The sequence below is a fragment of the Triturus cristatus genome, chromosome 4_2, assembly GCF_964204655.1.
Source record: "Triturus cristatus chromosome 4_2, aTriCri1.1, whole genome shotgun sequence".
Classification (NCBI taxonomy): Eukaryota; Metazoa; Chordata; class Amphibia; order Caudata; family Salamandridae; genus Triturus; species Triturus cristatus.
Window position 1 is genome coordinate 794,671,108 of NC_140586.1, and position 18,728 is coordinate 794,689,835.

Consider the following 18,728-nt stretch of genomic DNA (forward strand, 5'->3'; position numbering starts at 1 on the left):
GATGTTTTGCACTCGAGAGGAGAGATCTAGAAGGTACATATGGCATGAATTTCTCCGAGAGATAGGAGGGACCCAGATTAAGCAATGACTTATGAATAGTGCAGCAGATTTTAAATCTGACCCGTTGGCGGATAGGGAGCCAGTGCAGCTTCATAAGAAAAGGGTGAGAAGGGGTCATGGGGGAGCGTTGAGGACCAATCGTGCCACCGTATTCTGGACTACCTGCAGTCCGCTGAGTGAGGCATCATTGGCGGAGATCAGCAGGCCATTACAGAAGTCCAGACGGCTTAGTACAAGTGCCTGGACTAAAGTTTTCCGGGTAGAGTCAGGAAGCAAAGGGAAGACTCGACGGAGCAGGCCTATTATATGGAAACAGGAACCTGCTGTCTGGGTAGCATGCTCTTTCAGGATGAGGGCTTGATCCAGATGGATACCCAGGTTTTTAACTGTAAGCTTGGGAGCGGGATGGGGGCCTAGATCGGTCGGCCACCATTCTGGTGTCCATAGGAGGGGGGCCTCTCCGAAGAGCATAATCATAATAAAGACCATCACTTCCACAGCTCTAGTTAAACGCTGTGTGTGGCACTTCAAATTTCAGCCCTTGAGTACAGTTTGAGGATACCAGCATTTGTAAAAGCACACATCTACCTCCGGAGAGGTGTCCTGGCGCTGGGGGCCATACGGAAGATTAAGTGAGCTGTTGCCCAGAGTTACATGGTGCTGGGCTAACCTGCCGCCAGCACCGGGGATCAAACCGTGAACCCCATGGTCTGGAATCAGGCACCCTGGCGGCTGCTCCACACCTCTTCCACAGGATGAACAGCCATGTAATTATGACTGATGAATCTTATGCACATGAATGCACAAGTCTATAGATTTAAACACAACAGGGGTCTTCAACCTTTTCTTTACTAAGAGCTACTTATGGTCAGTGAAAATTCTCCCGAACTACTAATATTATTAGTGGTGTTATAGTGGCCACAACAAACAAGATTACCACTAGCGATTACCTCAGTTTATCAGGCAGGGTTGCCAGCAGTGATGTAAAAAAGGCTAGATCAGTGTTGAATGCCTCTATTTGTCTAATACCTAACAGCCATGGCTGCAATACTACTGCGCCCAAGGTAACAATATCAGTAATAAGTCTCCCCTATGGCGCATGATTTATCGTTCAAATATGAGCTTTAGATATATATTGGAAATTCAACCTTTTTTCTCGAAACATCAGCTTATGAGTTCTGAAAATAGACACATTTTCATCTTGAATACACACTATACAAGTATGCATATATTAATTCAACCAAGCATAAGCTTCTAATTCAGTACGCTGGGATGCACTCGGGAGAGCTACTTCATGTGTTTGGAGACCGACCAGTAGCTCACGAGCTACTCATTGAAAAAGCCTGGTCTGAAGTAGTGTTATCTGATGTAAAAGCTACAGAAACCACCTTACCTTATTGCCATGGGTTTTGGATACAAAAATCCAGAAGAAGTCTCATATTATACATAGGAAGGTTTCAAAATCACTACTCTAGACTGCAGTAAGAGCACAATTAATCAACCTACAAGGAGCCAAATAGAATGGGACCTGCCACCGCCGTCTTTGTCTGCCCCACCCCCCCCTCCAAACCTACATACAGTAAGACCTGGAAACTGAAAACATTTTTGGGCTCACAGCATATACAACAAACCATGAAAGTAAGATTACCCCCCAAATGATACACTACCAAATAGGTGTCCAGGGTACCCAATATTAAAAGCAGGACCCAACATTGGACAAAGAACAACATCCAGCTTCAGCTTCTTCCATTCCGCAATAAACTTCTCCTTGTAGTCCTGAGTAGAAAGGGAAAGAATCAAGTGAGAACAGGCAACACAAGACATGTTTGACATATTGGTTTCTCACAAGCGATAATACATATAATAATAGTTGTAATAACAATAATAATGATAATAGTAATAATAATAATAATAATAATAATGATTTATAAAACGCACGGCTGCCTGGACAGTGTCCCAGCGCTAAGCGGATTCAGGGAACCATCAATGCAAAAGAAACAACCAACTGAAATACTGGGAGGAATAGCCAAGTTTTCAAATTACGCCTGAAATAGTACTCATCTTTCTTGGCTCGTAAATGCGACGTGAGATCATTCCGGCCCGTGGCAGCGATGTTACCCCATCTTTTCTTTTTAATTGGAGGAACCATGCCCAAACGGGTGCTAGAAGAGCATAGAGTTTTCGCCAAGTGAAATGGTGTAAACTTCTTGGCCAGATATGCAGCGCTGGTTTGGTGGTAAACTCTATGGGTCAAAAGAAGGCCTTTAAACTGAATCCTCTCCTTAACTGGCAACCAATGAAGCTCCTTAAGATGAAGGCGGCTATGCGCCCCTCTGGGAAGCTTCAGCAGAAGCCAATCAGCAGCATTCTGAACCAACTGAAGACTCTTCAGCTGGAAGGCCGGAAGGACCCAGTAAAGAGCACTGAGCTCTTGAGCCAAGACGTAATGAGAGTATAAATTACACTTTTCTGGGTCTCTGACGGCAGTAAATACAGACATTTCTTTATGTATTTTTCAAGCCTAATGCACAAGCCCACAATGCCCACCACCCCGGAGTGAAAAGTAGCAAAGATTATAAAACTTTAACCCCACTTTGCTCACTAAAGAAGCCCGACTGGTGGGGCTGGAATATGACTGGGCCAAAATTCCCCATCCCACACTGCGTGACATGAACCAAAGAAAAGGATCTCAGTTTTATTGGCATTGCACTGAAGATTACTGTGCTGCATTCAACTGAAGATCGCTTTCAGACATTACTTAAATCTGCGCAAAGCAATAGGAGCGATCCTGTCCGATGTAAGAAGAAACTGAGTGTCATCAGCATAGGACACAATCTGTATGCCAGAGAATTCCACCAAATTTGCATATTAGCATGTCTGCTAGTTTCCAAAGTTGTAGCAGAGACAGGTATATAGTTATATTATGAAAAACAACCCACATACAAATTCATAGCCAAACATTGCATTCATGCATTCTTCTTGCAAAAAGATCCACTCCCAGAAACCTTCTCACATTCAATACTCTTATCACCCTCAACATTTAGGTGGCGATTCCGATCCGGCAAAAAAAAATTGCGTACGACTCGTATCCGTATATTTTCACGTACGAATCGTACAAGTACCGTACAAACTGCGAAGTACGATTCGTACGTGAAAAATACATACGAATTGCGTCGGGAAAAGGGTACGAGAGGGAGCCAGAAATTTTTATGTCCGAATAGCATCGGGAAAAGTGTACGAGAGGGAGCCGGACATTTTCACGTGCAAATCGCAAAACAGAAGTCCGAGCGCGCAAGTACGATCCGTACCGCCCGTCCGAATACACAACCGCATGTAAAAGGCCCCGTACGGAGCGAGCGCTGTAGCACACATGTACACGGGTAAACTTGTGCCCGGATACGAGTCGTACAGCCCCCCCTCCCCCGCATATGTCAGCACCGTACCCCGTATGTCAGCACCGTACCCCCCCCCTCCGCACCGTACCCCAGGACCGCACCCCAGCCCTGCACCTGTATGCGCCGCACCCCAGTGTCAAAATTCTTAGAACAGGGTATTCAAATATTAGGAAGTAGTGGCGCTCTGCAGATAAACGTTGGTACAGTAAGTTACAATATCTGTATGGTGCAAAACAGGGAGGGGAGACCCCTAAACCCCTCAAATTGTAAAGGCCAAATAAAATTGACCTAAAGCTGAGCAAAAGACCAGTCCTGTGCACACATACAATTCATATAATCAAAAATTGATATAGGTAAGTACAATGCAACAAAGAAAACATCCATATATGAATTGAAAATTCCGTTTAATAAGCATATCCAGCCGGATATGCTTATTAAACGGAATTTTCAATTCATATATGGATGTTTTCTTTGTTGCATTGTACTTACCTATATCAATTTTTGATTATATGAATTGTATGTGTGCACAGGACTGGTCTTTTGCGCCGCACCCCAGGCCCGTCTCCCAGCCCCGCACCTGTATGCACCGTACCCCAGGCCCGTACCCCAGCCCCCCACCTGTACGCACCGCACCCCAGGTGCGTACCCCAGCCCTGTACCTGTACGCACTGTACCCCAGGCCCGTACCCCAGCCCGCACCTGTACACGCCGCACCCCAGGCCCTTCTCCCAGCCCCGTACCTGTACGCACCTTACCCCAGGCCCGTACCCCAGACCCGTACCTGTATGAACCATACACCAACACCGTACCCCAGCCCCGCACCTGTACGCACCGTACCCCAACAGCATACCACAGCCCCGTACCTGTATGTACCGTACCCCAACACCGTACTCCAGCCCCCCACATGTACGCGCCACACCCCAGGCCCGTACCCCAGCCCCGTACCTGTACGCACCGTACACCAACACCATAGCACAGCCCCACACCTGTACGCACCGTACCCAACACCGTACCCCAGCCCCCCACCTGTACGCGCCGCACCCCAGGCTCATACCCCAGCCCCGTACCTGTACGCACCGTACCCCAACACCGTACCCCAGCACCCTCACCCAGCATCGCGTATGTACGGACCTTACCTACGCGAAAAAGACTCGTACAGAACCAGGACACTGTAAAACAGCACAAGGAGGGTCAATTCGACTTGCACAACACCACAAAACACGTCTACATGACAAAATACATCTCAATGACTGACCTGGCACATCCAAACAGGCAAACAGAGGCCCTAAATCACAACCACCTCTTATAACACACCCACCACAAATTCAAACCCAGCCACACCCACAAATGGACCAATAAAAAGGGCCCACACACACAACCCATGAGCCTTTGCAACAGACCCACTGCTGCCAGACCCCACAGACAAACAACTGCACTTTACTTACACCTTAACTACACCTTAACTTACACACCTTCACACAACCTCCTTCACAAACACCCCCTCTTCTCATTCACACACACACCGTCACATTCACACCCACACACCCACAACCATCTACACCCACACCCCACACCATGCCCACAGACAAGAATCCAAAGTTCACAAGGGCGGAGCTGGACCTCCTTGTCAACGAAGTCATCAGAGTTGAGCCACAGCTGTTTGGAACATTGGTCAGACAGACCAGCATAGCCCTAAAAACAAGCCTGTGGCAGAGGATCGTCGATAAGGTGAATGCTGTTGTGCCCATCCGAAGGACCAGGCATGAATGCCAAGCCAGGTGGTATGATCTGTGCAGGGCAGTGAAGAGGAAAATGAACGAGGAATACGCACAGAGTAACATCACTGGAGGTGGGCTGCCCCGCAGACCCGTACATTACCATCCCTGGGAGGAGAAGGTGATGGCCATGCTTCCGCCGGTGGGAGTACACGGAGTCGAAGGAGTCGCAGAGCCTGGTGAGTACAAAAACAACTCACGTAACATGGGGGGAATGGCATCCACACCACAAATACACCAAATGCGCGCAACTTCCCCAAGCCCTCACCGCACACAACCACACTCAAAAACCACGCTCATGCCACTAACGTCTCCATGCCCCATTCACAAATAAAGGCAATGCCATGTCCCAGGCCACACCAACCACAAACCCAAGACTGGATGACCGGGATGCTGGGAGGGTGGGGCTCACACAACACATTGTGCAACTCAGAAGCAGACACCAATGCCCGCAGCCCATATGGCCTAGGTACATACCCATGCACCATGCCCAATGCACAGGGACTGGCAAAGTACTGACAAGGTAGCTGACACTTGGCCCTGCTGTATGCAGCTCAAGGCCCTCCTGTGACTACTGTACACTCAAACACCAACTCCACAAGCTCAGATATCTAGCACAGGAACTCACACTCACTGTCATGCCAGCATGCACCATGACGGGACAGACACATCACCTGGGAGACCCAATGACAAATCACACTACACCCAACACCAGGCCCGGTCACACACCCCCCCTCACACAAGCACACACTCTCAGGGCAGGCAACGGATTTACCCACTCTCACAATGGACATGTGACACAACAAGACCAATCCATAGCCAAATAAGCATCCTAGCCAAAATTCCACTGGTCAAACACTCAGGAGAACATATCAATCTGTCCCCCGCAACATACCCATCCCCAAGTGTACATTGAGAGGAATGCTAGGCACATCCAACTACCTGGAGGAACTGTGACAACTTGAATATGTATGAAACATGGATGTGGCATTAAACAGCATTAACATTGTCTCTCTCTCACACACAGGGCAACGTCATCGACCTCCCCCCAACAATGGTCCCAGGCTCAGTGTAAAGATGATCCCACCGGCAGCGATGACTCTCACCACTCCGTGGATGACCCCGACCAACCTGGCCCCTCTGGTGCCCAAGCCCCTACAGCACCTGCATCAGGTACATCTGTGCCAACCCCCACCCCCATTCCTGACACATCCCAGGAGACACCCAGTAGCCCTGCTCGCACTGAACAACAGAGCCAGTCTGACCAGGAGGGACAAGGTTCTCCGGGCACCCAGGAGGAGGCAGACAACCCCGCTAATGCCATCCCTCAGGGGTCCCATAGACCCGATGTGCCCACAACGGCAGGCCAGGCTCGTGTGGGCAGGGGTGGTGGGAGTGGAGGCAGGCGGAGGTGAGAACCTGACCAGGCAGCTGAGGGAACCGGTATGTCACACATACGCCACATCCTGGACACATACCGGTGTGACACCATGGGCATCAGCCAGGTAGTGTCGAGCCTCACAGAGATGAAGGGGACCCTCGACGAGATGAAGAACCTACAGGCCGAGCAACATGCCAGTCAACAACAACACCAAGGACGGATGGAGGCAAGACTGGCTGAGCTCCTGGCGGTGCAAACGGACATGAGCCGTTCACTCCGTCGGATCGCCGACAACATGGGCAACCCTCCCTGTGCCACCAGGCGAAGACCACCACCAGCCACAGGGAGGGAGGAGGAGGAGGATTCGTCCGACGGAGCATCACAGACATCGTCAAGGCCTGCATCTGAGGGTCCCCCAGGAAGGTGGGTCGTCCATGGAAAAGACCGTGAGAGTCAGCGGACCATCCACATCTCCCAGGTCACCTGGCCTGGCACCTGGCCCTCTGGCGCAACAGCAGCACCTCACCCAATGACATTCTCTGCCACATGGACTTGCTGGTCACATTCTGACCAATGATGACCAACACTGTGGTCTGGACTCTGATGACTCCAACTGACAAGGATGCCATCTCCCCCTGTGAACTTTGGATTCTATGCACCCGGTAGAGCACCTTAGTTCATCTACCAAAAGACTTACCCCACCAAAAATAAAAACTTTATTTTGTCATGAGATGTTGCTGTCATTTGGCATTAGTCCACAACATATGTGTGTGTAAATGTCAAACTATGCCTGAGTGTTGAACTAACTCTACCCATCCATACCCTGGGATCTGAGTCTGGTAAAGGACACATGGGTCACAATGTATCATTCAATGCAGACATGGAGCACAATACTCACCTGTGATGGCCTCAAGCTGCTGAGGGGGTGCATGCAATACTGTGCGGACAGACCTATTTGGAAGAGTATCATTAAGGCGTAGAGGTCATGCCTCATTTGGAGGTTCCTGGGGAGGGAGTCCCAGGTATGTGTTCCCAGGTGGGAGAACTATGTCCTGCATGCTGGAGTACGGTGGATCTGAAGAATGGTGGCCAGGTCAAGGTTGGATGCACGGAGATGGCACTACGGGGTCTCGGATGACAGTAGTACAAGGTTGGTTTAGGGTCGGGGTTGTGGCCTGCCTCCTGAGTGTGGGTGGGGAGTCTGACAGTCATCCTGCAGCACACAGTGATCCATTGCAGCTATCTCTGCTGGACGGTGATGTGGCTGGGGCGCGGGATGTTGCAGCTGAGGTGTGCAGATGCAGCCTGGATGTGGACAAGTTTCCCGGGAGTTTGGATGTGGCTGCTCCGTAGAGGGCAGGGCAGTATTTGACACGGATGTTGTCGTGGACCTGGGGGATGGTCCGTCTTTCCTTGGAGTGGATCTATCTGGGGATCATGTGCATAATTCAGAGGGTGTTGCAGTCTGAGGCACAGATGCTGGTGATTAGCATGGCAAATGTGAGCAAGCAATCCATGATGCACACCATCTTGTGTGCGTGGACACTGGGTGCTTGTGCAGGGCTTCTGCAGGTGGGAAACAAGCAGTTGACCCAGCTGTAAGGGGACAATCCTTAGATGTTGACCTCAGTCCTGTACAAGTCCAGCCTCAGGTGGCTGCTGTTCTGCCATTCATCAATGGATCTCATGCAATCTTGAATATTGGAACTGGCAATGTCTGCGTCCTTGGTGAGGGTGAGGAGCACCTGGCTGTCAATGGCATACGAGTTGATGATGAGGTTGTGTGCGCATGTGATGGTGGAGAGGGGGGTCCTGGACACATTGTAGATTGACACGCTGAGAGATGATACCTGTGCCATGTGCCTGACGACGACACCATACTACATGAGGAAGCCTTGCGTCCCACTCCCATGGCCTTGCCGGGGTACAGAGCCAGAGGGGAGTAGGAGGGACATGACCTGGTGGGCATAACAGGGCCTGGAAGGCGTGGCAGCGCTGTGTAGGCAGTCGGAGTTGCACACTCATCATGCAAAGGTGTTGTGTGTGCGCTTAGTGTATGCCTGAGAACAGGCGGGAGATGTGTGGATGGACATTGCTTGGAGGGTGGCTGCAACATCAGACTGTAGTGTGATGTGGGTCATGCAAGGACCTGAGGGTCATGCAATGTGCACGTTGCATGTGCAGACGGTCCAGCCTTTGGCACCGCGTGGCCGCAACTGTGGCACAGACAAGCTGATGACAGCCAAATGAATGGGTTGAGGGAGTAAGGGAGGAGCATCTTTGATGTGTGTGTGTTGCCAAATCAGGAAACTTTGTGTGCCCTTGCTGCAGTGGCTGCAACAGCAGGCGGCATGTCCTGGGTACTATGCCACAATTCCCACACAAAGACTAGGATGTCAGAAAGGACTACTGCAACAGGTGTATGTAAAGGAAGGAGTGACCGGTTTTCAATGGCACACCCAGAGACAAAGTATGCACAATCACCAAAGATGACTGACACCGGATCATGAAACTGAAGGCCGAGCTGCGGACAGGAAACACACCCCAGAAGGTGTTGACGGCCCGTTGTGGGGAGCAACATGCCAAAACACATACACAGCCATGGACTTCATGCACAATAGAGAATCAAATACATGAAGAACAGCATGGAGGTTGCTAATCTACACATAGACTCATATGCACAATCCTTGACAACCATGCAAGAGATGCCGCATGCACAGTGGCAAGAGACCTGCATTGACAGAGATGAGGCACCTTGGAGGGTGAGGAACACCTTTATTACTCAGGCTCACACCTATGGAAAGGCATCAAGATGAACAGACTCACAGGTCTTATGGATGAACAAGTGGGACCTACACTGGACACCCCCTTCGCACCACAGATGCTGTAAATCCATTGGACTGGCACACAAGTGAAGGAGGTGAGCCAAACATCCCCTGCTGCACACGGAGAGGCTGCAATTCCCCATTGAGCCTCTTATGGGGATGTCCCACACTATGTCCACTCGTAGCCTCCCGTATGTTTCCGAGGGAAGTTGTACACCCATTGATGCCTTCATCACAATCCCATAACAGATGACTGTCACGAAGTGTGACTATCAATTCATGTGAGTCATGCTACATGTCATGTGCCCCATGGTGAGTCGACATGTATGCATAGTAACAATACCTGCACAGGAGCAGTGCCCACACATTCCAAACAACTACCACACCCAAAATGGCTTGCTGCAATCCTTACCCAAAAGAGACTTTTCACCATGTCCGTGTATGTAATGCTGATTCAGCACACGTTGCAATACTCATGAGGAATACTAGGAGCACAACGATGCCACGAGCAGACAGCATGCGCAACTACCTGGGAATGACAGACACACAAGAAGTCAGGAAAAAGATAGTCATCCGCATGCATGGTCATGTACTCTACATGACTAAGGTTGACACCATGCTAGTTGTCAATTGAGTGTGTCAGCTACAATGTGTGGAATGCCATCAGCACTCGAGTGACACATCAGAACACACCTCTAAGTCACTTAGCATACAGTCAGCTGGACACACACATTGCAACACATGCCACACAAGGCTCCAAGCGTGCATACTCAGACCCAGAGACTCACCATTATGAGAAGAAGTTACATATGAGCTGACTCCGGATGTCCTCCTCCTCCTCCTCCTCCTCACTTGCCTCGTGACCAAGGCCGTCATCCTCCACGGGTGGATGTTCCTGCTCATCGGGATCCAGGACGAGTGGCACAGCTTTCTCCACTGCCATGTTGTGCAGCATGCAGCACACAAGGAAGATTTTGCAGACCTTCACCGGTGCATATGGGAGGGACCCGCCTGTCTTGTGGAGGCAACGGAATTGGCTCTTCAGGAGGCCAAACGTCCTCTCAATCACTCGCCTGGTCTGCCCATGGGCGTTGTTGTAACGGTGATCTACAGCTGTACTGGGGTTGCGGAGAGGCGTCACCAGCCATGGCATGTTGGGATAGCCAGAGTCCCCTACATGGAAACATCATGTAAAGAAGTGGGTCAGGAGATGCGGTAATATACAAAGATACCGCTAAATACTGAACAAACAGAGTCTACCCACCAACAAGACATGCTCGTTCGTTGTGCAGCCGCAGCATCATTTCTGGCACCCTGCTACGCCTCATGATGTAGGCATCGTGTGCTGACCCTGGAAAACGTGCACAGACATGGGAAATCAGCATGTTAGCAAGACACACCACAAGGGCATTAATGGAGTGATAATGTTTACGGTTTCGATAGGCTACCTCCTGTGCCTGTGGTGGTACCAAAGCCACATGTGTCCCATCCATGGACCCAATTACATGGGGCATCCCTCCCAGGGCATAGAACTCACCCTTGATACCTGTCAACTGCTCACGACTTGGAAAATGGATGAATTCATCCAGGTGCTCCAACATGGCTTCTAAAACATCATGCAGGACATGGCTGAACATGGTCTGGGACATGCCACCCACATCAGCTATGATGAATTGAAACGTACCGGTGGCAAAGAAATGTAGGGCTGACATCACCTTTATCTTGGGGGTCAGCGTAGTCGGATAACTGTGTCATGGTTGGAGGCGTGGTGCCAGCCTGTTTGTCAGGTCCTCAATTAACTGTTGGGGGAATCTGTAACGGCGTATGCAGTCATGTTCCCTCATGGCACCCAAGTCTGGCATTGGTCGGGGAAGAGGCGGTGCCCGGCAGAAATTTGGAAGGAATAACGAAGATTGAGTACATTACTACACCAATGTCAATGAACTGAGCACATGTTCAACAGCTAATACACATATTCTACATACAGAGTCTGTTCTGTGCAATACATCCTGGACACGTATGCCAGCCAGGTGATACTCCTAGCAAGAGCCAGCTACAAACGTGGATTGTCATGGTCTACATGACATGCCATGAAAGTAGCTGTGGGCCAGTGTGAGTGAACAGCCAGACACATTGCAGGAGTGACATACATCCACATATGTGCATTTGAAGGATGTTATCTCATACAGACAGCTGGCGGCATGCTAGATGCACAGGTCACATGTCATTGAAAAAGGACAGACCACACACCTTGCCATGAAGGGGTACATGTCAAAACTGATCACACAGACATTGAGACTACGCAGATATGTCCTCAGCTCGCAAATCCCTGTTCGATGCATACAGACACACGTTACGTGTGATTCCACATGTGGCCTGGTGTGCGTAATAGTGTGCCATGGCCATCTACACACAGACACATGTTGGATGCAGCTACAGCAGATGCAGTTGATGGAACACCAACAGCAAGCTCATGGGAACACATGACACACACATGACATAGTCACATCGTGGCATGCTGGTAGTTAGATGTCAGGTGTCATCATCCGTGTACCTGGCATCAGGTTACAGTTGCGGGTGTTGGTGACTGTGCCATGCCAGTGTTGCACTGCTTGACAAGTTTGTACTACATGCACACATGTAAAAGGTGTGAAGGGGAAGTGTGCCACATAGTGCCCCATCACACATGAAATGTGTACACAGGTCATCACACAACTATTAGGTTAAAACATGAGGAGACATGTGCCACATCACTGCCTGACACACCTAGGCCCTACACATGAAGGACTGCACTGACAATGACTTGATGTCCATCCTTGTGCGAGTCTGACACCTCCATTCCTTTCCTGTGCGCCTCCTATCACCAGTGTAAGCTGTGAAACGCACCGTACACACGCTCTGAGGGCGTGTGTATGGTCGTATCACTATATAGGGGTTGGGTAGGAGTACGCGTGTGTGTACGGACCGTACACACGTACGTGTAAACACTGGTCCTATCCCTATGGTAGTGTTGCCGTAGGTGTACGCCATAGTGATACGGCCTGTACACGCGTGTGTATGGGTACTATCCCTATGGGAGTGTTGCCGTAGGCGTACGCCATAGTGATATGGCCCGTACACGCGTGTGTAGGGGTCGTATCCCTATGGTAGTGTTGCCGTAGGCGTACGCCATAGTGATACGGCCCGTACACGCGTGTGTAGGGGTCGTATCCCTATGGTAGTGTTGCCGTAGACGTACGCCATAGTGATACAGCCCGTACACGCGTGTGTAGGGGTCGTATCCCTATGGTAGTGTTGCCCTAGGCGTACGCCATAGTGATACGGCCCGTACACGCGTGTGTAGGGGTCGTATCCCTATGGTAGTGTTGCCGTAGGCGTACGCCATAGTGATATGGCCCGTACACGCGTGTGTAGGGGTCGTATCCCTATGGTAGTGTTGCCGTAGGCGTACGCCATAGTGATACGGCCCGTACACGCGTGTGTAGGGGTCGTATCCCTATGGTAGTGTTGCCCTAGCGTACGCCATAGTGATACAGCCCGTACACGCGTGTGTAGGGGTCGTATCCCTATGGTAGTGTTGCTCTAGGCGTACGCCATAGTGATACGGCCTGTACACGCGTGTGTAGGGGTCGTATCACTATGGTGTACGCCTACGGCAACACGGCAACACTACCATAGGGATACGACCCCTACACACGCATGTACGGGCCGTATCACTATGGCGTACGCCTACGGCAACACTCCCATAGGGATAGGACCCCTACACACGCGTGTACGGGCCGTATCACTAGAGTAGTGGTGCCCTAGGGGTACGTGTGAAACGCACCGTACCGGTGTGGATATTTAAAAATTACAATGGGGACACATAAGGGACAAGTATTAGGGCCTAAATGCATGCTGGTTGTCATGGATACCCAGTTTCAAGATCAAATTTTTCCATCATGTGGCCTGGAAAAAGCAGTTGGGCAGCTTATACATTGTTGCAAAGTGGTTGTTGACTTGACATGATGCAGCAAATTAATGCTAATGCTGTCACTGGTGTATGTTCAAAGGGATTGGAGGAAACGTAGGATGCAAATGAGTCTGACCAATCACTCGGTACTCCTGTAAAGGAAATAGCCCAGCAAGGCAGATATAAGTCAGCCAGAACCCATGAGAGGGCACTTGCCTGCACAACCTTTCATCGACACCACTGCTGCTGTTTGGCTTCCTCTGGCACCATGTCATGGACTGTGGAGAGGGCCCAGCCTTTCACCCAGGAGGAGAATGAGGCGCTGCTGGAAGTCATCCTCCCACAGTTCACCAGCCTGTATGGTAGACCAGGGGAGCAGGTGAGTGCTTTTTGTGACTGGCACTTCTGGCATTGTGTCCAGGTGTGACAGACATGCAATGTTGTTTAGAGTGGGTCCCGGGGGGGGGGGAATGGCTTAGGTCTGTCATGCAGAGCATGATGTGGTTCATGTGTGCACTCCTCACTTGCATTGTGACATTCACTGCATGGTGCATGGCACATTCAGCATAGCTAATCCTCTTGGCCATTCTTGTTCTATAGTCCTGAGGTGATTCAGTGTTCCCCCGGTGTGACAGGTAACTGTACCCACAGATGTGTGTGAGTTTAGTGGAGCTGTGGTGAGAGTGACCAAATGATGTGTACGCCCCCTCTCATACAGACAGCTGGCGGCATGCTAGATGCACAGGTCACATGTCATTGAAAAAGGACAGACCACACACCTTGCCATGAAGGGGTACATGTCAAAACTGATCACACAGACATTGAGACTACGCAGATATGTCCTCAGCTCGCAAGTCCCTGTTCGATGCATACAGACACACGTTACGTATGATTCCACATGTGGCCTGGTGTGCGTAATAGTGTGCCATGGCCATCTACACACAGACACATGTTGGATGCAGCTACAGCAGATGCAGTTGACGGAACACCAACAGCAAGCTCATGGGAACACATGACACACACATGACATAGTCACATCGTGGCATGCTGGTAGTTAGATGTCAGGTGTCATCATCCGTGTACCTGGCATCAGGTTACAGTTGCGGGTGTTGGTGACTGTGCCATGCCAGTGTTGCACTGCTTGACAAGTTTGTACTACATGCACACATGTAAAAGGTGTGAAGGGGAAGTGTGCCACATAGTGCCCCATCACACATGAAATGTGTACACAGGTCATCACACAACTATTAGGTTAAAACATGAGGAGACATGTGCCACATCACTGCCTGACACACCTAGGCCCTACACATGAAGGACTGCACTGACAATGACTTGATGTCCATCCTTGTGCGAGTCTGACACCTCCATTCCTTTCCTGTGCGCCTCCTATCACCAGTGTAAGCTGTGAAACGCACCGTACACACGCTCTGAGGGCGTGTGTACGGTCGTATCACTATATAGGGGTTGGGTAGGAGTACGCGTGTGTGTACGGACCGTACACACGTACGTGTAAACACTGGTCCTATCCCTATGGTAGTGTTGCCGTAGGTGTACGCCATAGTGATACGGCCCGTACACGCGTGTGTATGGGTACTATCCGTATGGGAGTGTTGCCGTAGGCGTACGCCATAGTGATATGGCCCGTACACGCGTGTGTAGGGGTCGTATCCCTATGGTAGTGTTGCCGTAGGCGTACGCCATAGTGATACGGCCCGTACATGCGTGTGTAGGGGTCGTATCCCTATGGTAGTGTTGCCGTAGACGTACGCCATAGTGATACAGCCCGTACACGCGTGTGTAGGGGTCGTATCCCTATGGTAGTGTTGCCCTAGGCGTACGCCATAGTGATACGGCCCGTACACGCGTGTGTAGGGGTCGTATCCCTATGGTAGTGTTGCCGTAGGCGTACGCCATAGTGATACGGCCCGTACACGCGTGTGTAGGGGTCGTATCCCTATGGTAGTGTTGCCGTAGGCGTACGCCATAGTGATACGGCCCGTACACGCGTGTGTATGGGTCGTATCCCTATGGTAGTGTTGCCCTAGCATACGCCATAGTGATACAGCCCGTACACGCGTGTGTAGGGGTCGTATCCCTATGGTAGTGTTGCTCTAGGCGTACGCCATAGTGATACGGCCTGTACACGCGTGTGTAGGGGTCGTATCACTATGGTGTACGCCTACGGCAACACGGCAACACTACCATAGGGATACGACCCCTACACACGCATGTACGGGCCATATCACTATGGCGTACGCCTACGGCAACACTCCCATAGGGATAGGACCCCTACACACGCGTGTACGGGCCGTATCACTAGAGTAGTGGTGCCCTAGGGGTACGTGTGAAACGCACCGTACCGGTGTGGATATTTAAAAATTACAATGGGGACACATAAGGGACAAGTATTAGGGCCTAAATGCATGCTGGTTGTCATGGATACCCAGTTTCAAGATCAAATTTTTCCATCATGTGGCCTGGAAAAAGCAGTTGGGCAGCTTATACATTGTTGCAAAGTGGTTGTTGACTTGACATGATGCAGCAAATTAATGCTAATGCTGTCACTGGTGTATGTTCAAAGGGATTGGAGGAAACGTAGGATGCAAATGAGTCTGACCAATCACTCGGTACTCCTGTAAAGGAAATAGCCCAGCAAGGCAGATATAAGTCAGCCAGAACCCATGAGAGGGCACTTGCCTGCACAACCTTTCATCGACACCACTGCTGCTGTTTGGCTTCCTCTGGCACCATGTCATGGACTGTGGAGAGGGCCCAGCCTTTCACCCAGGAGGAGAATGAGGCGCTGCTGGAAGTCATCCTCCCACAGTTCACCAGCCTGTATGGTAGACCAGGGGAGCAGGTGAGTGCTTTTTGTGACTGGCACTTCTGGCATTGTGTCCAGGTGTGACAGACATGCAATGTTGTTTAGAGTGGGTCCCGGGGGGGGGGAATGGCTTAGGTCTGTCATGCAGAGCATGATGTGGTTCATGTGTGCACTCCTCACTTGCATTGTGACATTCACTGCATGGTGCATGGCACATTCAGCATAGCTAATCCTCTTGGCCATTCTTGTTCTATTGTCCTGAGGTGATTCAGTGTTCCCCCCGGTGAGGTAACTGTACCCACAGATGTGTGTGAGTTTAGTGGAGCTGTGGTGAGAGTGACCAAATGATGTGTACGCCCCCTGGACATTGATGTGTGTGAATGTTCCTTGTCATGTGGGTGAGTGTCTATGTGGAGTGTTGCACCACAGCTGCATGGAGGAGGCAACTGCTCAACCCATCTGATGTAAGAAGTAAGCCGTGCTGTGTGTCTGACTAGCTGGGCTAGCCCCATGCCTTTGACACCCCCAGGCAAGTGGCACATGTGCAGAGTGATGTTTGTATCCGCTGTTGCCACTGGCAGGTGATTTTTCTGTGCCTGTGTGTGTCTGTGTACTCTGCTGAGGTTGGGTCAGTGGCCTGGGGCATGTGACTGCTTGGAGGTGCTGTCCATCAGGCTTGTGTTGCTTGTGATGTACAGTGTGTGCCATGATCAGGGAGTGTGTTGCACCCCTCATGCCACCTGTGTACTTTCAATGCCATGTAGTGCATTGGGGCTTACACAGAGGCGAAATTCCCTATGACGAAGGTGCTATTAGTTTGCAGCATGCTATGCCTTGTTCAATAAATCAAAGATGTTCTAATGTGTGTCTCTGTGACATGGAGCAGGTGTAGTGATCTATTCTCACTTTGTCATCCTCACAGGTAACCGCCTACCAGAAGGGGAAGATATGGAAGCGGGCCATCGGGCCGTGATCTCCGTGGAGGGTCGCAGTCGGCGCCTGGCTCAGGTGAGGCAACACTGGCAGGACATCCGGTGCTGGACCAGGAGGATCGCCCGGGTCCTGCTGGGGGACTCACCAGCATGAAAACACGGCGGGCACCGGCGCCTGACCCACCAAATGAAGCGTGTCCTGGCGGTGGTCTTCCCTGACATGGATAGGCGGTTACAGGAGAAGCAGCAGCAGCAAGGGGGTAGGTACATGTGTGTCTGTTGTGTGTCACAAGCTTTTGGAAGTGCTCAGTCGCATGGATACACTGCCAGGATTCATATGTGCAGTGTATATCCTGTTCCCCCTAGTCAACCGCTGCTGTTCTTCCTCCCTTCCCCTCCTTGACATGTGTTCCCTGGTCTGTGTGTAATCACTATTGCACATGGTCATCTAGGCTGCAAGGTCATAACGGTGCACAATGCTTTCTGCATCATGTGTGGGGGTGGTCTGTGACATGTGTTGATTCCTTGCCTGTGCCCTGTCCTGTCCACTCATTTGGGGGTCCATAATTGTTGGCACTGTCCTGAGGCTCCACATAGGAGTGTGAGGTTTTAAATACACACCCTTGCAGCATGCATGACCAATGTAGTGGCCTCAGACATGATGTGCATGAGTGGGAGATATGCCTAGGGCCGGGACGGTTGCTCCAGTTACAGTCAGATCATTCCAGGACCATGGAGCAGTGTGCCCACTACTGTCCCATGAGACACCTTATCCTAGGAATCATGTGTGGCATAACACACTGTGGCCAGTCTCTGTGTGTTCAGCATAGTTTGGCCTCTGTGGCATTGTTCCCTGCCCTAATTTGTATTAACGTAAAGTGTGCTACATGTGTCCACTGTACAGGGTGACCCCATTAGGCTTGTGCATACTCACACTGGGCAGTGCCTGTGTGTCTATGTACAACTATCAGTTGATGGTTGTTTGTCACAGATATATGTGTGGTCAGCCTCACAAGGTGATGTTGAGTACATTTAGGAGTTCTTGATTCCCCTTTTAGAAAACACAGATTGAGAGGTGTAACTACTTGCTCTGTCTCAATCACATTCTCTCATGTATGGGGGGTTTGTGCAGGAAAGGCATACATGTCAAAACCTTATGTCTCATTGCCAGGTCTGACCTGTGTGTGCTAATTGTCTGGACTGACACTCAACGTGCAGTGACCCAGACATGTTGTGCAGGGTGTCATGTTTGTGCTTTGCAGCATGTGTCAAAAGTTACACTACATGTTTCCAGCCCATCCATTATTGGCACCGGTGTGTGCTCCCGATGCTATGTGGTTTGGTCTGTGTGTGCTGACATCTGTGTGGACATTCTTCGTTCCTATCAGGGTGTCTCCTCAGTGCAGGTGCTCCTTATTCCAACACTATTTCAGGGCCATTAGCTAATGCATTGTCCTGTGTCTGGACATATGTGCCATTCCACATGACAGGTAGTGTGTCAGATGTGTTGCCAACTGTGTCATCATGGTACAGATGGCCATGTGACAGGTGGCATGTTTTAAGTTGTCAATCAAGAAGTCTTGT

The 18,728-nt window shown here is 50.5% G+C and overlaps 1 protein-coding gene across 1 annotated transcript in view; it reads right to left on the reverse strand.

Annotated features, from left to right (window-relative positions):
• Positions 1-18,728, reverse strand: part of LOC146835058 (vitamin D3 hydroxylase-associated protein-like) — a 686,483-nt gene that overhangs the window by 89,581 nt on the left and 578,174 nt on the right. The window contains exon 13 of the mRNA XM_085602724.1: positions 1,728-1,836. Within this exon, the coding sequence (XP_085458850.1) occupies positions 1,728-1,836 (109 nt within the window). The remainder of the gene's footprint in view (positions 1-1,727; positions 1,837-18,728) is intronic.